Source organism: Dermacentor variabilis, chromosome 6 (assembly GCF_050947875.1).
Source record: "Dermacentor variabilis isolate Ectoservices chromosome 6, ASM5094787v1, whole genome shotgun sequence".
NCBI lineage: Eukaryota > Metazoa > Arthropoda > Arachnida > Ixodida > Ixodidae > Dermacentor > Dermacentor variabilis.
The window spans coordinates 133947639-133971408 of NC_134573.1; the positions used below are offsets into that span (position 1 = coordinate 133947639).

At 48.6% G+C, this 23770-nt stretch overlaps 1 protein-coding gene across 1 annotated transcript in view; it reads left to right on the forward strand.

Moving 5' to 3' along the window:
* ss (aryl hydrocarbon receptor spineless) overlaps nt 1-23615 on the forward strand; it is a 179008-nt gene extending 155393 nt beyond the window's left edge. The window contains exons 8-13 of the mRNA XM_075697542.1: nt 1011-1117; nt 13325-13466; nt 13627-14220; nt 15243-15690; nt 19976-20018; nt 22580-23615. Coding sequence (XP_075553657.1) covers nt 1011-1117; nt 13325-13466; nt 13627-14220; nt 15243-15690; nt 19976-20018; nt 22580-22593 — 1348 coding nt within the window. The 3' untranslated portion in view covers nt 22594-23615. The remainder of the gene's footprint in view (nt 1-1010; nt 1118-13324; nt 13467-13626; nt 14221-15242; nt 15691-19975; nt 20019-22579) is intronic.
* The last annotated feature ends 155 nt before the right edge of the window (nt 23616-23770 follow it).

Sequence of the window (23770 nt, forward strand, 5' to 3'; positions counted from 1 at the left end):
GCTCTACCATTCGGTATCCACAGACTTCGTTCCGGTGTGCAGTCAAATGGCGCCAAATCTTTTTTATTGATCACAATTTCGTGAAAATGACGCGGAATCACCCTTTTCAACTCCGTAAGATCTGTGTACTAAAACCGCCTGACAATGACAATACTGATATGTTCAGAGAAGCGTTTTAGTATCAGTGCATGACACTACAAGGAAAGTTGTACAGTACATGTGCGAAAACGTGAAGTTGGCTGACCAAAAAAAAAGCAGAAATCCCCCGCAGTCGCGTAAGGTTGCCTTGGTGCTGCACCGCTAAGCCCGAGGTCGCGGGAACTAATTCCGGCTGAGGCATATTGATGGAGGACGAAATGCAAAAACGCCCGTGTACCGTGCATTGGGCGCACGTTAAGGAACCGCACATGGCCAAAATTAATCCGCAGTCCCTACTACGGCGTGCCTCATGATGATAGCGTAGTTTTGGCACGCAATATCCCCCAGAATTTAATTTAATACCTAAAAGCAGGGAAAAATGGCACACTTGGTAGATTTCGGCAAGAATTTTTCTCTCTCTCTCTGGTGAATGTTCATATTTGACAAAACATTACTAAACCAGACGAGTAATCAGCGTTCACGTGCGCACCTTAGCCCTCGTCTGATCTGGAGCTATTTGTCAATATATATGTTTTTAAATAAGGACTGCAAAATTTGTTTTGCTTTGTTTTGTTTTCCTAAGGATTGCTTTTGACCAGTGCTCTGTCACTCCATTCAGCTGTCACGATCGGCCTGCATTCGTTATGACGAACTGTTCGTTATCTTTCTTGTTCTCCTTTTTTTTTTTTTCGAGTAAGTGGCTTAGTGGATGTGGGAACCTACTTAATAATGTAATAACAAGGAGTTAGGACAAAGGTGGCCACAAGTTAGAAGGGAATGCCATTTCGCCTTGCGATCATTTATCGTACGACCGTCTCAACGGCCACGCTTGCGATTTTCGGAGAACGTCTCACGCGTAACCATTCTCGCAGGGGCAAGCAGCTGCTCGGCTACGCGGACTCGGACTTCATGAGCCAAGGCGGATACGACCTGGTTCACTTCGACGATCTCGCCTACGTGGCCAGCGCGCATCAAGAACGTGAGTATACCGTGCCCGTTTCCTTATTTTCACTCTTTCTTCTTTCTTTTTTTCTTTACACTCGACGCTTTGATTATGGCACGGTGTAAGAGTACATCTCTTACACCGTGGTTTGCGCCCGCAGCCTGAGCGAAAGGAGGGGAAGCGGGTACTTCTAGAGTGCTTACACTTTACGCCTTTATTACTTCCGCGAAAGAAAACCTGCAGGCCTGTGGGAGACGTTTATGCACTCTTGCCTTGACATATCGAGTTTGCGTGCTCCGTTGGCGTCGCAGACGTCACAGTGTTTCGGCACTGTGGACGTGTGTGCTGTTTGGATCGCACCGCTGGTACGATCTGTTGGGAACTCGGCGCTGACGCCCGTGGTTGTACCTGGGTCGCAAGCCCCAAGGGTAGCGTTGGCCTGGCGGCCTGGGGTACAACTGGAAGCATCCGAAGGTCCCGGCAAAGCATGAGTCGACTGGTAACAACAAAGCAACTTGTTTATTTTAACATCGCAAAGAGTTGGCGGTCAGGTTGACCGAAGTAGAGAGACGGGAGAGCACTTTACTCAACAGAAGAAATCGGAGCCCTCCTTTTGGCGTCCGGGGGCAGCTGTTTTTATACTCTCGCAGTTGAGGGCAAGAAGGAACCCCTCAAAAGACGAGCACGTGAATGTACAATGGGCTAATGGTGACGCACACTGTCGTAGCGCTGCCGTAGCACCATGTCGAGCACGATCTCGTAGCACCCTGTCGTAGCGCTGCCGTAGCACCATGTCGAGCACGATCTCGTAGCACCCTGTCGTAGCGCTGCCGGTCGGGCACAATGACTGTAATGAGAGGATGATCCCTGCTTTCGCATCGCCTGGTTCGGGCACAATGACTGGAATGAGAGGGTGATCCTTTGCGGTCGCATCGCCGCAGTCGCGCCTGGAAACACCTGCCGATGAGCGTTGCGGCGACGACGATCGGGCCAAAATGTCTGCCGCCCCGCCGCAGTCGCGCCGGCAAAACCACGTGTCGCAGGCGAAACGCAACAGACCGCCCCGCCGGGGGAAGGAGATCCCGATGGACAGGGGACTGCATCCGCTGTCCGGAGGGATGTCGCTCGATGATGCTCATAACCGAAGTCGGGCGTCCCTCGACGTTTCTTGAGCGCAGCGCACAGAGAAGGCCTCGTTCTCTCGTTCAGGTTCGCACGGGACACTGCAAAGTGACTTCGGGAGAGTTCACATTTTTGTTCTCGTTCCCGGCAAGCGTTAGAACTACGCTGAAACTCAACCGCTCAGTCAGCAAGCACGGCACAACCCTCACTAAGCCCTGCCAGGCTCTTTCCCCTTTTTATACCACTGCCTAGTTCCTTACAGTAGTCTAGCATCACTCAGAACGCGTCCACAAATTGAAAAATTGCACTAGAAAGCATATCATCACTTTGAAACACTAAACAAAAGCAATATGTTAAAAAAAATCCTGCCTCAGGAAGAAAAACATCAGTAACAAACAATTTTGAGGCTGATTCCTACGTTAGGGGCTTCGACTTAAGCCATCGGCGTTACCGTTGAGACTCCCCTTTTTGTAACGCACCTCAAAGGAATATTGTTGTAAAGCGAGGCTCCAGCGCAGGAGGCGGCCATTTTTGGGAGAGATGGTCTGCAGCCATTGGAGAGGGCAGTGATCCGTCTCAATGATAAACCTCGAGCCGGCTAGATAGCATGACAATTTCTGAACGGCCCACACGAGACACGCACACTCTTTCTCGGTGGCGCTATACGCCTGCTCACGACTGGACAGCTTACGACTAGCATACAGGACGGGGTGTTCTACTTCTCCATTTTCCCGTTGGCACAGTACAACGCCCATGCCTCGCTCACTAGCATCGCACTGAACAACGAACCCTTTTGTATAGTCTGGCGATCGTAGCACAGGCTGGTTTGTTAGGGCACTCTTTAGGGCGCTAAAAGCTCTTTCCTTTGTCTCGTCCCAGACGACTGTTTGAGGCTCTGTTTTTCTTAGAGCATCCGTCAGGGGAGCCGCGATATCAGAGTACCTAGGGATGTACCTCTGATAGTAGCCGGCGACACCCAAGAACGACCGAATATCGGTCTTTGTGCGCGGTTGCGGAAAGTCTCGCACAGCGGCCACTTTTATTTCAGAGGGGCGGCGACGACCCTGACCAATCACGTGACCGAGGTAGACAACCTCGGCCTGTGCTAACTGGCACTTAGGAGCCTTTACTGTCAAGCCCGCTTCGCGCAGGCGGGTTAGCACTGCCCGCAAGTGTGTCATATGCTCAGACCAGGATGCGGAGAATATCGCTACGTCGTCTAGATACGGTAAAGCGAATTCTTGCTGTCCCCGCAACACTTTATCCATGAGACTTGAAAAACAGTATGGCGCGTTCTTCAAACCAAAACTCAACACTTTAGGACGGAATGTTCCCATTGGTGAAATGAACGCCGCATACCTACTAGCCTCTTCTGTAAGTGGAACCTGCCAATAACCCCTGACAAGATCTAGGGTGGAAATAAACTGAGCGCTACTAACTTTCTCAAGGCGCTCCTCGATGTTAGGGATCGGATAAATTTGATCCTTAGTGATGGAATTAAGCCTGCGGTAGTCGACGCAAGGACGAGGTTCCTTGCCCGGTACCTCAACTAAAATCAAAGGGGAGGTATAATCACTCTCACCTGCCTCAATAACACCGAGCTGTAGCATTTTCTTTACCTCAGCCTCCATAATATCGCTCTGGCGGGGTGACACCCGATACGCCTTGGATCGTACTGGCTCTGGGGAGGTAAGTTCTATATCATGAGTAAGTACAGAAGTCCTACCAGGCCTCTCAGAGAACAGACCTTGAAACTCTTGTAATAGCCGGTGTAGTTCGGTTTTCTGCTCGGGCGACAGCGGTGCTTTACTGATAAGGTCACTAATGACTTGACCGGTGTCTTCCCTGTTCGTCACTGAGCCTAGTCCCGGAAGCTCGACCGGAAGCTCTTCAGGAACGTTTACCATCATGCACACCACTGCTTCCCTTTGTCTATAAGGTTTGAGCAGATTACAGTGGTAAACTTGCTGTGCTTTCCGCTTTCCTGGCAGACTTACCACGTAGTTAACGTCCGACAGTTTCTGAACAATTCGTGCTGGGCCCTCCCACTGCACGTCTAGTTTGTTGTTTAGCGATGTGCGCAATATCATGACCTCATCGCCCACCTCAAAACGACGGGCCCTGGCTGTCCGATCATAATAAACCTTGGCCCTCTGCTGGGCCTTTGTCATTGCTTCACCTGACAACTCCTGTGCCCTTCTTAAGCGTTCGAGGAGCTTAAGTACGTACTCCACCACGACTGGGTCGTCGCCCCTACCTTCCCACGATTCTCGAAGCATGCGAAGCGGAGATCGAAGCGAGCGACCGTACACCAGTTCAGCTGGCGAAAACCCCGTAGCTGCATGCGGCGCGGTTCTTAACGCAAACATCACCCCAGGCAGACACAGCTCCCAGTCAGTTTGATGTTCAAAACACAAGGCTCTCAACACGCGCTTCATGACGGAGTGGAGCTTCTCAACGGAATTCGACTGTGGGTGGTACACTGAGCTGTGTAGCAGCTTTACCCCACACCTTTCGAGAAAAGTTGTCGTCAAAGCGCTAGTAAACACTGCGCCCTGATCTGATTGGATTTCCGCAGGAAAACCAACTCGCGCAAATATGGACAGTAGTGCATTAACTATCTCAACTGAGCTGAGTTCTTTAAGCGGCACTGCTTCAGGGAACTTTGTCGCTGGGCAGATCACAGTCAAAATGTGTCTGTACCCCGTGGCTGTTACCGGCAGAGGTCCCACAGTATCAATAACGAGCCGTCTAAAAGGCTCCGTTATGATAGGTACCAATTTCAACGGCGCCCTCGATTTGTCCCCTGGTTTGCCCACCCGCTGACAGGTGTCACATGACCTCACGAAGTGGTCTGCGTCCCGAAAACACCCTGGCCAATAGTACTCTTGCAAGAGACGGTCCTTAGTTTTCTTAACTCCTAGGTGTCCGGACCACGAACCCCCGTGTGACAAGCGCAACAGATCCTGACGATAGCATTGAGGCACGATCAGCTGATCGAACTCCACTCCTCGGCGGTCTAGATACTTCCGGTACAGGACTCCACCTTTTTCCACAAAACGCACAGTTTTCCTGGCGATACCTTCTTTGACATTGCAGCGCACGTTTTCCAGGCTGCCATCCTTTTTTTGCTCGGCTATCAAAGCCGACCGGCTGACTTTTAGCAACCTATCAAGTCCGTCTGACGTAGGCGCGATGAGCAAATCAGTAGATAGCTCTTCTAACTTTCCCGCGTCGGGCGTTTCCTCTCCAGTATCTGGCGCCTTTAACGTTACAGACTCAAGTTTATTCAGTTCGGGCGTGCTCGGAATATCAGCTTGCTGCGCCTCTGACCCTTTTTCGTTGTTTGATAACGTCGGCCCCGCAACTACCGCCTTTGCAGCGAGCTCCCGAACCTTCGATCTGGTTAAAGCCTGAACACTAGCTTCACCAAACAAAAGCCCCTTCTCGCGCAGGAGGTGATCGGACCTGTTTGAAAATAGGTACGGGTACTGGGGGGGCAGCATAGATGACACTGCCGCCTCCGTCTCAAGCGCTCCGAAAGGTCCTTCAATAAGCACTTTTGCTACCGGCAGACACACGCTATGAGCTTCCACGGCTTGCTTGATCCATGCGCACTCGCCCGTGAACATATGGGGTTCTACGTAAGACGGGTGAACTACATCCATCGTAGCTGCGGAATCGCGAAGCACTCGGCACTCTTTCCCGTTCACGAGGAGGTCTCGCATGTAAGGCTCGAGAAGCTTCATGTTCTCGTCAGTGCTGCCTATTGAAAAAAACACAACTTTTGGTGTTGTTTCCGGACACTGCGCCGAAAAGTGACCCGGCTTCTGGCACGTATAACAAACGCGCGCTTGCCTCATCTCGAACCGCTTTCTGCGTTCGGCTTCGGCTGCTGCCGTCTCCTTAGGTTCGGTCGCACTGCTTCCACTCGCATCCGCACTACGCGTGTTCCCCTTTGCTCTCATGGGTGTGAACTTCGGCCTCTCAAACTTCGAGCCAAATTCACCCTTTTGACCGTCCTTAGCTCCGCGAGCCCGACGCGTCACAAACTCCTCGGCTAGCTCAGCGGCTTTAGCCACCGTACAAACGTCTGGCCTATCCAAGACCCAGTATCGCACGTTCTCCGGTAACCGACTATAAAACTGTTCTAGCCCGAAGCACTGCAGAACTTTATCGTGGTCACCAAACGCTTTCTCTTCTTTGAGCCACTCCTGCATGTTCGACATAAGCCTATACGCAAACTCTGTATATGACTCACTTTTGCCTTTCTCATTTTCCCGAAACTTCCGACGGAACGCCTCCGCAGACAGCCGGTACTTTTTTAGCAGACTCGATTTTACTTTGTCGAAATCCTCTGCTTCCTCTCTATCCAAGCGAGCGACTACGTCGGCCGCCTCGCCGGGTAACAAAGTGAGCAAGCGCTGTGGCCACGTTTCCCGAGAGAACCCCTGCTTCTCGCACGTTCGCTCAAAGTTAACCAGGAACAAACCAATGTCCTCTCCAAGCTTAAACGGCCGCATCAGGTCAGTCATTTTGAACAATACTCGTTCTCCTGCACCGTGTGCCTGACTTCCATTACGAGCGCGTTCCATCTCTACCTCAAGACGCTTCATTTCCAAAGCGTGTTGACGGTCACGCTCTTGTTGCTCTCGCTCTTTCTGTTCTTTACGTTCACGCTCTTCTTTTTCTTTTGCAGTCTCCCTCTCTTCAATAGTCTCAAGGCATTCCGACAGCTCGTCATCCTCAGCCTCTAACTCAAGAATAGCCTTTAGCAGTTCTGGTTTTCTGAGTTTGTCTGAGACATCCAGACCCAACTCTCTTGCAAGCTCCAACAATTTCGGTTTGCGCAACGACTTCAAATCCATGGCTGCTCTGAATGCTGCTTTCTCTACTGCTTACTATTGTCTTGCCGCAAACTAACCCGGCAGCAACGACAACCACAATTACCAGCTCTGTTTCTGACACTAACAAAAAGCCTGGCAAAGCTCAGAAGAAGAAAGTCCCGCACTCACCAAACCTCGCAGCCAAGAGTCCAGCGCAGTCGTTCCGCTGCAGGCAACCAGTCATCACACAGGGCTCGTTGCACTGCTCCCGGATCGTCGATGAGCTGCTCAGCATACAGTCAACTGCATCTCTTCGCTGCTGGCCTCCGTTGTCGCGATCTCACCGCTGGCAGACAGTTGTTTGAAGTCGGAGGCGATCTCACCGCTGCCAACCAGATGTTTGGATCGCACCGCTGGTACGATCTGTTGGGAACTCGGCGCTGACGCCCGTGGTTGTACCTGGGTCGCAAGCCCCAAGGGTAGCGTTGGCCTGGCGGCCTGGGGTACAACTGGAAGCATCCGAAGGTCCCGGCAAAGCATGAGTCGACTGGTAACAACAAAACAACTTGTTTATTTTAACATCGCAAAGAGTTGGCGGTCAGGTTGACCGAAGTAGAGAGACGGGAGAGCACTTTACTCAACAGAAGAAATCGGAGCCCTCCTTTTGGCGTCCGGGGGCAGCTGTTTTTATACTCTCGCAGTTGAGGGCAAGAAGGAACCCCTCAAAAGACGAGCACGTGAATGTACAATGGGCTAATGGTGACGCACACTGTCGTAGCGCTGCCGTAGCACCATGTCGAGCACGATCTCGTAGCACCCTGTCGTAGCGCTGCCGTAGCACCATGTCGAGCACGATCTCGTAGCACCCTGTCGTAGCGCTGCCGGTCGGGCACAATGACTGTAATGAGAGGATGATCCCTGCTTTCGCATCGCCTGGTTCGGGCACAATGACTGGAATGAGAGGGTGATCCTTTGCGGTCGCATCGCCGCAGTCGCGCCTGGAAACACCTGCCGATGAGCGTTGCGGCGACGACGATCGGGCCAAAATGTCTGCCGCCCCGCCGCAGTCGCGCCGGCAAAACCACGTGTCGCAGGCGAAACGCAACAGTGCCTGTTACAGTGCTATTATTTATTTAGGTCACGACCACTAGCCTAGTCTGGTGTCATGGCGTGGATGTATGCATACATCCACATCATACGTATACTTACAATACCACGCACGCCTTGACGTCGTGTGTACTGTGCTGAAGAGCGTATACGGGGATCAGTAGCCTTAGTGTCGGCGCTTTTTGATACTGAAATAAGCTATAATGTGTTAAAAGGACAGCAAACAGCAACAATATACGCCGTCTCACGAATTCCTTGCCGTATTGTGAAGGGTATGGGGCTCCTGTCAGCCAATCAATAACGACAACTAGCTGCATGGCCTGAAAAGGAGGGCTTGTCCGCCTTACACGTGAAGCTTACTGTGAAGCTTTCATTCTGGATGCGGCGCGTAGTGGACTTTCAGAGGAAGACAACGGAGGAGCCTTCCTTTCGGTTCTCTATAGCTGACTGGCTGACGCGACCAATAGTTTCCGCTTTATGCACGGCACGAATATATTGTGAAACAGCGCACAAGTCACTTTACAGACTCGCAACGTGTCCTCCAAAAGCTCCATATTAATTAATGTGGCGGGAAATGGTTGACTGCTTGTGCTGAAAATGAAGTTGAAAGCAAACGTCCCTTTTTGAGTTTCACGTCGGAACTTCAGCCTTAGATACGTCAATATCGTATTTTCGCATTTTCCTTTTGTCCAGTTCATATGTGTCTGGGTTTATATAATTTGAATTTCATGGTATTGTTGTCATTTGATTTTTTAATTATCACGTCCACCGCACATGTCGCTTGCTATATATAAATTTGTTATAATCGTTGTTATTGTTTTACTCATGTACCCCACTCCCCTCTGTAATGCCTTGGCGCTTTAGGGTATGTTAAATAAATAAATAAATAAATAAATAAACAAATAAATAAGTAAAACGTGACGTCCGAATTTAAATTCATTTTCTCGTGTCCCGGTATAACGGTGCAGGAAAATTTTATTCAATAAAGGAAATTGAGAAACACAAGCAGGCTTCATTCTTTCTGCTTGAGTCACGTGTGAAAGTCTGAGGACCACAGGTGCCGCGAAAAGAAAAAAATTATTCGCAGCATAGGCATGAAAGGTGAAACGAAGTGGTAAAGCCTACACATGCCGGTTAACGTGTGTAATGCACTAAGAGAAGTTCATGTTGCACGACCGCGCTAGAAGAGGTTTTTTTTTTCTCCTAAGTGCCGTGGTCATTAGGCGTTTGTTGTCTAATGTGCGTCAGTTGAAGATGTGAAGGGCGGTTCAAGACACGCGGCACGGTGCGCTTGTTGCCCCAAAACGTGGCACGCTAGATCCTGCGCCCTCATTTCCATTTCTGAAACTGCGTCGGTAAAAGATTTCTATCGTGCTCGTCGTTGGCTATAGTAACATGCCAGTACATTTTTATGCTGAATTCTTATTTAATATTGAGCCTAAACGAGCGCGAACAACAGTGACAACTTCAAAGCTTTGCACTACGAGCTGGGTCAAGATATCAATTTAAAAGCTAAGGTCAGCTGCCGTAAATATAGTATTACAAAACGGGAGAGAATCAAAGAGGGTAATGCAAACCTGTGTATACCTGTATAAAGCTGGCGAACTTTGCTCTATTCATAAGCATAGTGTCGAGACCCGTACGCGGCTTAAAGCCACAGTTTCTCCCTCAGCTATTGCAGTTTTCTCTAAATTATTTATTTTGCGAACAGCGATCCCAGTATACCGTCGCCCCACTATACCTGGGCGGCTTCTCCGCAGCTCACAAACGCGTGGTTTCAACCGAAACGACGTCGTCATCACCAACGTTCCTTCCGTATACGTTTCAAAGCGTGACATCGCGTGCATCCGAAATCGGCCAAAGACCTCCGCGGCATTGTAACCAGCGCACGAATTGCGAGTGCTTTTATTTCTGCCTTCTCAAATTGCGGCTTCCTTTCCGAAGAGAAACGCGAGCTCCCCGCAAAAAAAAAAAAAAAAAAAAAAGAATGCTTCCGCGCGCTCGCAAACGCGGCTTTGCATAATCACGCGTACAACAAATCGGCAGCGGCCGGAGGCCTCTTCATTCAGGCCAGAAACGAAGCTTTCTTTGTTTCGTTTTCCCTTCGATAAACCGCATCACCGAGCTTCGATTGCACGGTGGCTGGCGGCGGTAGCAGAACAACACAGCTTTTCATTCGAATCCTGCTGAATCGATTCTTAAAGCACTCCTCACGCGCGCTTCGCTTTTCACCTCTCGCTTTTCTCATTGTTCGGCGTCATAAGAGCCGCCGCTCGCGCTTGCGTTTTCGTTTTTTTTTTACTTATTTTCTTTTCCCCATTCGCATTTCGCGGTTTCAGCGTGTACATAGAAGTGCACGGCATATCGCTTTCGCGCGGATACGTACGCCGTCGCGAGCGTTTCGTTTTTCCCAATCCGCCAACAAATGCGCCTCCACCGTTTTTTTTTTTTTCTTTTCTTTTCACTTCTCCCCTTTCCAGGGCCCACTATTTGCTACGCGCGCCCACACAACTCGCCGTCCGTCTCACTCTTCGCGAGCGAAGAAAGAACAAAAGCGGAAAGCGAATATACGCTTCCGCCGCCGTGTTGTCGTCGTATATAGCGCTGATTTCTAAAAGAAAGCGCGCAAAGCAGAGTTTGCCGCGCTTATGCCACCCACAACTCTCTCCTTCCGTCATCAACTCCCCCCCTTCCCTTACTCCCCACGAGCCGGTGTTTCTCCGTTTGATTTCACGAGTGCTTGCGGCACAACAGCGGCGCGTAGAGTGCCGCCGGATTCGTCGAGAGGAAATCGAGCCCGCAGCGTCATTTCTCTCTATCGAGCGATAGGCCGCGCGTTCGGCGCTTTAGTGACGAGTCTGGGACGGCCTTTTTTCCCTATACTTCAGAGTTTGGGAGGACGCGCGTGCATGTCTGTACGCGCGTGCGCACGAAATTGAGACGTTCTTTATAAATCGTGCGCTATTGATGAGCAGTCAGACCGGCCTGATGAACGCATGCGTTTGGATTTAAACACAAATGCCGAATGCGGGGGGAAAACGATGACATGCCGTCAGTTGGCGATGATGACAGCATAGAGAAGGGTTTGTTTGGAAGAAAGGAGAGGGAAAAGAAAAGAAAGACAGAAGACAATGGAAGGGTAGATTGGGCTTTCTTAAAATAGGGGAACTCGGTAAAACGCCGAAGGATAAATGAGAGCCTATTCGGCGACGAGATCTTTCCTTTTTTTTTTTTTTTTCGCTCTCGGTGGTGAACAGCGAAATCGCAGTTGCAGTGTTGTGTACTTGCACCGGGACGCAATTGAACGTATGGATCCGGGTAACTTTTCATTTGCAATATTGTCCAAGTGCGCGCCGAGACACGGATCCGTTGTTTACGAACTCTTTGGAGGCGGAGCTTTGCATGAGGACTCATTTGTGGCTGCCCTGCTTATTTCTGAAGTGCTTCTATTGCGCGTCTGGAAAGCGTCGCCAGGATTCACTGGTGTTTGCCTGCAGCAATGAGAAATTACGCAAGATCATAACAGGGTGTTTCAGCTAACTTTAGCCAGAGTTCAAAAGTATGCCGATGCACTCTAAGACGCTTGCATGTAGTGCGTCGCGCTATCTTTTGTATTTTGCTTAATTAGATCATTAGTCCAGATTAAGTAACCAGCTTTTGAAGCGACGAAGCTTGGCAAAAAAATTCCAATTAGAAAGTTGCAGAGCGGTTTGCACAACGTCCGATTAGACAGTTTCTAACTTTATATCTATTAAGTATTATTGTTTTTCAGCTTACTGCGGATGCCCGCAAAATACAACAACAACAACAGCAACAACAACAGCAACAACAACAGCAACAACAACAGCAACAACACTGCGTGACATGCCCTTGCGCGTCGTTATTGCACTGCTCCCAAGAGTTCCATGCACAACGTGCTGCCGCTGCATCTGCTTGTCGCTATCATGAACCGCCGCGAGGGAAGCACATCGCTGGCGTAAGTCGCACAGCCAACGCCTTCATCACTGCCCTGTCGCCTTTTAAGCGACGGTGCGCCCTGCTAGATGCAATGTTAGTTTGTACGCGGACAGTTTGGGAGCACTGCAATCACGGCTGAAAAACACTAATACTATTTTAATAGATAGGAAGTTAGAAAATGCTTAATCGGACGTTCTGCAAAGCGCTCTACAACTTTATAATCGGAATTTTTGCCTAACTTTGTTGTTTCAGAAGTTGATTAATTAATATTGACTAATTACCTAATTAAGCAAAATACAAAAAATAGCGTGACACACTACATACAAAAGTCAGCAACATGCATTTGCTCGCGTTGTCTTATAGAGTGCATCGACATATCTTAAAACTGACTGAAATTAGATGAAATACCGTGTATATACATATATATATGGGAAAAGTCCTGACGAGAAAAGTTGTACTCTCGAAACTGTTGCCATTAATAAAGTAAGTTTCTGTTTACGACAACGCCTGCATTGTGCCGTCATTTCTTCAGCTAACAAATGGTCCACTGATCTCCTATACCCTTACGTATATCGACGTGACGCTCTCGCGAGCACCTACCTCGTGGCTGGGGTCATCGCCTGCGCGTTGTGAGTTTCGAAAGTTCCTTTGGCGCCTCTAAGGGCGACTCGGCGCAACAAGATTCTGCACAAGCGTGCGGGTTTGAAAAGTGGAAAAGAGAGAGAGAGAGAGAAAGTTCTTTAATGAAATGCAGATAATTCTGCCGGGGTGTGGTGCGTGTTTGAGTCCATTGCGCGCATGTACGATGCGTGAGTTGGCTCACCTTTCTCAGGTTACCAGGACTAGAAAACTCGATTACAACGGCAGCGGGCTATAATCACGAATCTGGGAGGAATTCGAGGTCACGGCTGCAGGAGAGATGCCTCTACCATAGGGCACCTTTTGTCATGCAAAGAGCAGCGTTCTTAAACGCTTAAATAGCACCTTTTTTTGCTGTTATTACTGAAATAAGCCCGAAAGGCTATTTTCAAAATCGTATAGGCTTTTGAATATAGCATTGCACCGGCCAAACATCGGTCTACATGACGTAAAGCTACCTCGCTTGTAAAAGAAAACATGCTTACTCGCTTATTTTATAGCCTCTTACTGACGCGTTTTATGTTGTAAGATCTATCTGTGTATCCTCACATGCACGTCGGCTCAAACGTGGCGTAATGTTTCATCGTTGCAGTGCTGAAGACGGGTGCATCGGGGCTGATCGCTTACCGGCTCGCCACAAAGGACGGCAAGTGGCAATGGCTGCAGACCAGCGCGAGGCTGGTCTACAAAAACTCCAAGCCGGACTTCATTTTGTGCACGCATAGGCCACTCATGTGAGGGCTCTTCACTTTTCGTGATTATATGTCTCGTAGCGAGAATATTTCAGCTATGCAATTAGGTGCATTGGTTTGCCAGACTGCGTAAGGGCGACACTTACCAAAATACTGCATAATCCTTCACGTCTAACCACAGCGTCCCGCTTTGCCTCTCCAGGGAAGAAGAAGGTCGGGACTTGCTTGGCAAACGGACGATGGACTTCAAGGTCACCTACCTGGACGCCGGCCTGACGACGTCCAGTAGCTGTTCTTCGACGAGCAGCGAACGGAACAGCGCAGGGAGCAGCAGCGTCGGAGGCGGTGGCGCAAGCAGCGGGACCAACTGCAACGCAAGCGCCGCCGGTGAAGTCGGCGGGGCGCCTATGTCGGAGAACGACTTCATCCTGCGCTGCCAGCGAAATCGACGCTACAAGTCGCAGATACGCGACCTTCTCAGCCGCGGGAAGCGGAGCAAGGGATCCTCGGCTAGCAAAGGCCCCACGCCGCCACCACCGCCGACGGCATACAGCATCGAGGACTACGGCAACATGTACGCGACCGCGGCGGCAGCACCGTACGCTGCCGCGGCAGCTGCGGCGGCCGCGGCGGGCGACAGCGGGCTTCCGCCGGGCTACGGCGTGGCCCAGAACCTGTTCCTGGACAACTCGAGGTTCCTGGCGCCCGAGAACTTCCTCCACTACCGGCACCTGAGCGGATACTACGCGCCCGAGTACCCGCAGTACGGCAACGGCTTCCTCGACCCCGCCACCAGGCAAGTATTCACCTCCGATTCGGCTTGCGTCGAAGAGAAAGTTTAATTTGCTTGAGCAGTTGGCTATTATAAACTCCATTTCTACGAGCACGTTCTTAATGCACGCCGGACCGTTGTGAGCATGCTCTCGAAAGCGCAAGAGTTGCGGCGAGAGCTTGGAACTTTATTTAATGCAATCATAAGCTCAGCACTATAGTATTTTGTTTGCAAATTGACCGCAGTACAATGCGTTATACAAGATAATTATTTGTTAATCCTCGCTAGGCCAACGTTACTTAGGCAACGCGGCGTACGTTTATGGCGCTCTGTATATAGCGGGCGAACTAGGACATTTGGAGAGAGAAACGAAGAGAGAAAGGGTGGTTAATTAATAAGGACGTGCCCGATAGGCTACCCTACACTTGGGGAGGGAGAAAGTGGAATAGGTAAGCAGAGAAAAAATAATAGAGTCAGGCATTCACGGAGTCAGTCGCAGAGGAATATCCGCTGCCACAAGCGTTCCTACAGTCCAGTATCTTTCACAAAGTGCAGAAGTGCTAGTGTGGCCTTTTGCCTGCAAGAATGCATAGGCCATGGTCCAGAGAGCTTTTCTTCGGAGAGCGCTTTGTTATCTAACAGGTTGAGAGCAGAGTACGTCGTTGAGTGTCAAAGGATGGGAAGTGACACAGAAGGTGCTCTTATAGAGTCTCATCGCACCCGCACAATTTACACGCTGCATTCTTGGCCACCTCTATAAGGAAGGAATAGGCATTGGTATAAATGCGATGACCAGCCGCATTAGACGCAGTAAAGTTGTTTCGCGACGGGAGATGCCAGGTGGCAGGCGAAGTCGCAAGTTAGGAGCTGCTGCATATAGGTAGACTGTCTGCCGGGCTCGCGTCCACCCGTGCGGCAGCATCTAAATGTCGTCGCAATTTCTCCCAAGAGTGCTTTCAAAGCAGTTCAGCTCTTATTGCTTGCCGACATCTGCCGTTAACGAAAGAAGAAGAGCAGTCTAACCGTCTATACACGTCATTGTCCAGGTATACCCCCTACCAGGAGCAGAAGGATGACAAGCTGTACGCCTGTCAGCTAGACAAGTACAACGGCGTCCAAGCGCCCAAGGCCTCGTGCTGCGATCCCTACGGCGCCGTGCTCCCCGACAGCAGGCAGCTCGGCTTCGGCAGCCTCTCGGACTGTCTGCTCAGGCCAGCCAAGGCGGCTGCCGTGCCAGCGCCCAAGGAAGACATGACGCGGCAGAGCGTGCTCATGTGGGGCGCGCCCCCGCCTCCCCCTCCTCCCCCGCCTCCGCCCCATCCGACCCCGCACCCGTCTGGCGCGTCGGCGGCAGACCCCGGCTGCAAATGGGGCGGACTGGCGTCGGCGCCCAAGACCAGCTCGCCGCACAACAGCTCGAGTCCTGTCGGCGCTCGGGTGGCCCCAACGCCGTATGCCGCGGCGCCAACCTATACGCACGAGATGGTTCCCGAGGTGAGACACTTTGCTACAGCAAGGGTAATGTTGGCGCGACATGCATAGGCTTATTCGTAGACATGTAACAAAGTGAAGGCAACGTGTGAAAGCAGAGGGACATGCAAGCCAGCGCACTGCTCCTCTGTGACCGCTGCTCCAACGACTGCTTGCTGACAGAGCGTATATACGCTCATAATCGCCGACAGCGCTTTATATGTACGTACTTGGGGGACATATCCACCTCGTACACAAGAAGCACTGCCTGTATGAGTCCAATTGTAGCGGTATTCTTATCAATTCTAAATGCATTAAGTTTTTCAGAAGACATACCACACGAAAGAAATGAAGCTCTAAGATACCTAGTACGTTCCTATATTAGTAGCAGACTTAACATGAGTAAAGCACTACGCAGCCATTTAAAAGGTGATAACGCAAGGACAAACGCCGCTCACGTAGATTTTCTTGCGTACGTCGCGACCAACTATACCGTTGTGCTTTTTAGCGCTGCCTCTTCGGCGTCTCCTCTCTGTGCCTGTGCAAGTCGGAAGGGAACTTTATCTTTGAGCAGAAGGGTATACCGTGGAGGGATGAAGAGCAGACACAGCACGCTTTCGTGGAAGGAGCTGGACAGAACTGTTAGCTATGATAATAGCGCTAACGCGTAATTTGGTCGGGTCCTAGTTTGCTTTGAGGGACACTGCAAACTGGAATCCCGTGCCTGCGTGGGCCGCTTTCCATTTATATCCTGATAAGCTGTAGGCGATGTTCCGCGATTTAGAGCGCCAACTTTAGAGCAATCGCCTCTGCATTATAATGTATTGTCTAATGTCGCTGCACAATGTGATGCAGATTTAGGAAAACTGTTGCTACTGGCCCGCTCAAGCTGTTTCATTCTAATCCACAAAGGAGAAAAAAAATCATAAGCCATTCAACTCTGTGAAGGTGTTTGACCAGCGACGCCTGTATGTAGCCTTTATGTAGCCTATGTATAAGCCACACGACACAGAGATGACACAGAATTTTGAACAAAGGTACGAAAACATTTATTATCTTGATCGGTGATCATCGTGACGAAAGGTTCGCACACACATTTATTTATACACATTTGCGTGTACTATATATACCATTGCATTTTTTGCTTGCGTAGGTAGGTACGAGTCGTTGCTGAAGATGATAATTTCTGTTCACGCAGAAAAAAAAAAAGAAATGCATGGAAGCCTATAGCCTAAACAGCTTCGCGGTAAAAAATTCGCAGTTTCACCCTAAAGGCGGAGCACTGATAGCGTGTGGGGGTGGTTGCCCACAAGCGATAGCAATGCATTAGACAACTGCATGCAGTAAGGTTAGTAGTTTTATCGGCCATATAACTTGTAGTGAGCATTCGCTTATCAATGAAATTAGCAAGTACGGTGTCACGCGCACACAAGCAAAATGAACAGATTTCACTCGATGACCACGAACGCTCGCTGTCACAACGTTGGCGTGATGAAGAGTGCAACAGGGGGGAGCGAACGTTTCTGCCGCCTGTACCTTCAACGCGTTTACGAAACTTGACATTACGCGACTTCCAGCAACAGGCACGCGGAGAGACCACACATTGTGCCATCTCGGCAGGCTCATCTTTGCACTCGTTGGAGTTTACTTTGAAGATAGGGTGTGGGCTATGCACGGCCAAGCTATAGAGGAGAAGACGCGCACTCACGTCCCCCCCTCCCTCACCCCTAGCGTGCTGTGATTACCGTATCGCGCGCGCACTACCTCCCCCACCCCCAACCTTGAAAGTGCTTTATCACGTGACCTCCAATTTTGGCCGCGCATCAAGCCACCATCCTTCTCGGCTTACCATCGCATGCTTTCCCTAGCACTCGCAGCATACGGCGCGATACGATCTTATCGTACTTGGACTTTACACGAAACACCACGGCGACACCGACGACGACGACGAAAATTCGCCCGGAGTGTCCATATAATTGTTATCGCAGTAATCACGCAACGCTTCAATTGACGCTGGGTTCGGAAAGGCTACAGAAATGTTGATGGAATAACAACTGACGCAACGACTCTTTCTCGGTACAAGTGATGTTCCGCCATTGGCCAGAACGCCGGCATAGGAATACGGTATAAGAAGCTGCACGGGTGTGTGCTAGGCTGGTCGTAAGCAATGAAACCCCGAGGCATCTGATCAGAAGGCAAACATGCGTGTCCACAGTGCAGTGGCTGATAAAAGCCGTTTGCTCACAAAGGAACGAGACTGGCGCGGACAAAAGGAGGGCGGTTGGGAGTAGGTCCTTTTTATATCGATACGTATCCCCGCCTTGGTTCAAAATTTCCGTGCAGCGCGGTGAAGGCTATGTTCTGATCGAGGCGTAAGTCGAGAACGACACAAGAACTTTCGAACAGTATCACATCTCAGCCTGAAGCCTGATTTTATGTTTGGTTGTCTTAAGTTGTCACCCAGCTGAGTTAGCACGGAGAATATAGCCACGCATGCAACGTTATTCGAACGTTGCGGCACTTGTCGTGATTTATGAGAGGCGCCTTTCCAGGCGCAATGCTTGCGCATTACTGCACTCAATTAAACAGAGCGACCTCTAGCAATCCTCGTAGCTATTTGATTAGCATCGGGAGGGGAGGAGCAGCGAATCGCATGCACCACTGCCGCCTGTTTGGTTTTCGCGCGTGGTGTAACATATTCCGCTGGTGACATACGACATATTAAACACGGTTCTGCGAGGTCTGTCGTTGGTTACCCGCGTGAGAACCGCGCACCGAATTGGTTCTTATGGGCGTGACAGGTGGTGCGACTTACTGGCCTCTTCTGAACACGCACCGCGAAAGTTGTGGCTATGTGACGGGCTCAGTGTAACTTTCAAGAGCTGAGGTTCCAAGTTCGACAAGTGGCATCGCGTGTGCACTTGGCTAAGGCGTGTTTATGCCATGTCATCTTCCTGTCAACAGCTCTGCACACCTTTGGGAAATCGCCAAACTGCCGCTTTGTGCTTCAGTTAGAGTCATTCGAGTGCAAACATTGTTCCCAACTTGCGATTGTGGTTGGCAGATTGGCCGTTTGATATTGTAACCTGTATTGGGGACTTTTCCTCCGGAAACGAAACGAAAATAAAAAGAAAGAAAGGAAGGAAGCAGTAGGGAGCTTAATGTACTTGGCCGCTATAATGAGCTAAGGTATCTGCTTTTGTTTTAAAATTACCAATTAAAAAATATCTAAGGACGTCGAGGTCCAGTGAAACAGACTGCGTGTAAGTGCAAGCACAACACTCGGAGGCATTCGCCCGTGACGCATCCATATTTAAGTGGTGGCGGAATTACACCGTATTACGTCTTAAGCCTTGAGCGTTTGTCTCAGTCACCTTCGTGCAAATGACAGCGGACAATGGGGTTTTCAGAATACAATAGCAGCTTTACGGAGTGACCAAAGTATAAACATATAAATTGCTGACAACTAAAGAATGCAGTGGCAAATACATATCGCTGTTCAACTCGAGATGCGCCATAGTTATGCTCGTTTACACGACGTCATGATGGGATAAACTTTTTTTTTTTTCGATATCGGCGCCTGTCGCGAGTTTTTTTTTTTTTTTCCTTTTTTTTTTCCTCTAAGGTGGAGGCGGAGAGCTAGAGACAGATGCAGCGCGGTTTTGTGAGTGGAGCTTGTACTGAATCCTTATGTTGCCAATGGGTTCATATGCTAATCGCGGCTGAACGCTACGAGATTTAAAAGACGCTAAAGAGGAATATTAATTAAGCTAAGTCATAGGAGTAAGGTACGCATCTGCGATAATAAAACCGCCCCTTGCACCATGAGAGGAGGCCTGACAAACCAGAATTGACGCTAAGCTGAAAGGCAAGCGGTGACCGAAAGACAGGTGCCGTCCTAAAGCTCCCGCACTAGTTGAACGTGACGTCAGAGATTTTTACAGCGTCTACACTGGTGTTCTGTATTTACCAGTTACGAAAGACTGCACTGTAGTCTAAAAGAGCGTAACACTGGGTCTACATAGCTTTAATGGACTTCTACTACGTCAAAAAGATACAAGTACGAGAAAATACATCGAAATCCGTGGCGTGGTTACTAGTGGATCGGCGCCGAGGTTTCGACGTAGAATTTAAAAAAGAAAAAAAGAAAGAAGTATGAATAATTTTTCTCCTTTATTTAGCAACCTTTTCTTCCCAAGGTGATGTTTTCAAAATTAATTTGCCTGATCGACTAAGCTGATTTGGTCTTGTTCTTAGTGCCCTCTTAAGATATGAAATATGAACTGATGTCAAACCTTTATATTTTCAGGGATGGCAGATGGAAGCTATGGCGCCTTGGAGACCACATTTGCGTAAGTTTTTACGCCACACTATTCGCTTCTTTATCTCGCTACCTCACTTGAGGAGGAAGACGTCGCATATAGGTGCACCTTTTACTTTGAACGACATTAATTGGCAGCAGTGAGCACGTAAACCGGACTGCTAACATATGAGATACCGAGTACACAGGCAGGACCAGTGGCGTATCAAGGAATCATTTTCGAGAAGCAGGGGCACGTGCCCAGTGTGCTATCCCGGGCACGTGCCGAGATCTATTCATGTCGCGTACGGGAGGCTTTGCAACGGTCAGTGGACGTTTTGTTCTAGCTGGAGCTCTCGACTGCCTGGTACGCGAAGGACTGACTGTTGGGCCTTGCATTCGGACTATATCTGGTAACTTGGCGCAGGGTGGACAGACACAAACACGCTCGTCTTCGTCTCTGTTTTGTTTATCCACCACTTCGCGCCGAGTTACCGTACAGTTTAGCCCGGTACGTGACCCGTAGTTTTCACACGTATGCTGGTAAGAAAGTGATGGGAATAAGTACAGACAATACAGCAAGCTTACCGTATCGTAGGCGGTGCTGTACATCGAGTAAGACTTGCTTGTGTAGCCGCCGTTTTCGCGCTTGAACTTGTACAAAAAGCTGGCGAGCAGCTGAAGGGAACGTGCAGTCCGTAAGTTCGAGTGCTCCAAAACTGTTATACCGAGCTGAAGGTTGCCGGTGGCGTCCGCCTTGCCCGCGAAAGATGCGCAGTGCAAATCGAGACCCGCGCCGCCGCCACCGCCGCCGCCGCCCGGAAGAAATGTGCCGAGTCATTGGCTCGTGGCCTTTGAGGCTGCGCCGCAAGAATGAAAACGCTCGCCCGCAGCAGACTGACGAACCCGTGCAACCTTGCTGAGGGCAGGCATTCAGTGCAATGCCGTATATATAGAGCAGTGTTGCATCGATGACGAAGCGAATTTCGTTGCAAACGTAAACCCAGAGCATAATTTAGCTCCATAGCTCATGTCTAAACACATGGAAACCAAGAAATCGTTTTTTTCTCGTCAAGCCCTTGATTTTGACGAGGTTTATGGCATTTGAAAGAAAACGGTAAAATCTGGTAACTGTAGCAAGTGGATTTTGATACATCGCAAATACCTGGGAACTGAGAAATCGATTTTGCTCGGCAAGCACTGCATCGGTTTTGACGAGGTTTATTGCATTTGAAAGAAAACGCTAAAATCTAGTAATTGTAGAAGTGGATTTTCAATTTATGCCATAAGTGCTTTAACAAAAGTTGTTGAATATTTCAAGAAAACTCAAGTATAAAGTTTACAAATCGAACTCAGCAATAAAGGAATGTCACAATTCTGTAAATTGCACCTAATAACAAATCTAAAGTGGACAAAACTGACATATTATGCGCTGCTCTGAACTATACCACTAATCTGTGCATGGAACATTCGCAAAACCGACGTAAACGTAACAGTTTCATGTAAGCTGTAAATTTGGGTATCACATTTTTCAACTTGAGGTGCTCTGTAAAGAGATGCAGTTTATAAAACTGCGTTATCTGTGTTTGGTGCAATGTTACGGACTTGTAAATCTCGTTTTTTCTTTTTTTCATTTTAGCTTACCGGTTTCAGTTATCTTTCTAGAAAATTTGATGTTCTGAACCAAAATTATGCTTGCTAGAGTTACTAGACCTTCACTTCCCCTTCAAACACATTAATTTCATTCAGATCGATCAAGCAATTGTTTCATGAAAGCATTTGTTTATATATATATATATATATATATATATATGAATAGGGAAATTGAAGTTGGCTGTGAGCTAAAGCTTCTTCTTAACAGCGCGAATGGACGAAGTACAAAATACCCTAATAAAGCTTCTTCTTGGGCAAGTTGGTGCAATATGGAATATATCGCCCTAAAATGACACTTAAAGATGAAGTACAATACAGGAAGGCTACACAGACTTGTCTTGTACTTCATCTGTTAGAGCTATTAAATGTTCCCCGTGATCCAGAACAAACTATAGCCCAACCAACAAACTATAACCAAAGCATGGCTTGAGCTGCGATGCTTTGAGTGAAGTCTACGGCCTCGGTGCAATTATATTCACACCCCAACTTGATGCATGGCTTTGCCAACTGTCCCTGAACCTTGCCTCACTAAAGGCACCGCTCCTCAGCTGTAGTAGTCACTGTGCTTCCATAACGACAGTACTTTGCACTTCCTGCAACGCAGAGTTGCTTGAAAAAACATCCTTTTGCTTCAGCGCAACTGAATAAACACTGAACGTACACAACTTTCAAATTATAGCTCACAAAGCGCCAAGCAGCGTTACAAAATCGGAGTGACTGGTTCAACAGAGAGGTGTCGCTGCCTTCGACTCATCCAGTAAAAGTGTTTAAATATTCATACGCACCACATATACAATGATATTAACAGCATGTGTTTTCATCCCATTTCAAAGGGGATGCTTACATTAATCATCATATCAGAGTCAAGGCTAGGACTGCGGGACACTTGTGAATCAACTTATTCACTCAAAGATGTTGCGGAACGTCGAGCTGATATATTCATTTCCATGTTTCCTTCAGCTGCACTTGGTTAGAGAACCAAGATGGACTTCATCAGAAGTGAACAAGGACAGTGTGTGCTCCTGTACAGGCTGCAACGTCATCCAAGAAAACTTGATGGAGCCTCCAAGAGCTGCCGCCTTCATTGCAGAAGCCTTGCCAAGGAGGAAAATAGCACACAGAACTTTTAACACCGAACTCAATGACTGAATGTGTGCGAGTGTGCATATAGCTGGACAGACCTCCAAAGAAAGGAAGCAGAAAGACTCATGACCGGTGTTTCGACCATTACAAACAGAACTGCATCATCATCATGCGTGCTTGTGCTCGTGAATGTGACTTTTCGTGAATGTGGCTTTTCATTGTTGTCCTAGTTTTGTGTGCTTTGCTTTCAATAACTTTGTGAACAAGTCGTGGGCCGAGAGGTTGAGCTAAACAAGCTGATAACTTGTCACAATCTGCAAATTGAAGTGGTGCCCCATACCCTTTACCCTGTCAATTCCTCAGTTGCCCACTGCTACCTATTGCCATAAAACTTGGACTCCCAACTAGTACTGCATACTAGCTACCATGCCAAACCTCAGATTAAAAGTTACACTGTTAGTCTGTTTTTCAGTAGGGCAGTAAAAAAAAAAAATCAGTGACTTTTAGCGATGAAATGACAATAGAAAAGAAATACACTTTGAATTACAAAGGGCACAGTTGCACAAAAACTAGCACAGTGAAGTACCCTTGTGATCTTGAAAAAATTATTTGTCACAGAATAATTAGCTCATACGAGAAGTCGATTTTATTTGGCCATTAGCTTCATTAGCATTCCGTGGAAAAAATGTCAATATGATACCCAGATGTAGAAAAATTTGCCCTGTTCTTGACTGCGACATTGAGTTTAGACAAGCTGTCACATCAAACCAGCAGTAGCTTTTGTTTTAATGTTTCTTACAGCTAATCAGAAGAATCAGCCAAAGTGTTGCTACAGTTATGTACATTTTGCAATTCCTCAAAATGTGCAAACGCTTTTCAAACAAGTCCTTGAGTTGGTTAGGATTGGTACTTCACAGCTGTTAAGAGATCATATAAATGCTCAAATTGCTCATAGCATTAGACAGTTCTAACATAGTGGAGGAATAATGGAGATGTGCAATGAAATACCAGATGAAAGAAGCAATGGCAGTGCAGTTGACTGTACCCAGGACTTTTAATTGCAATTAC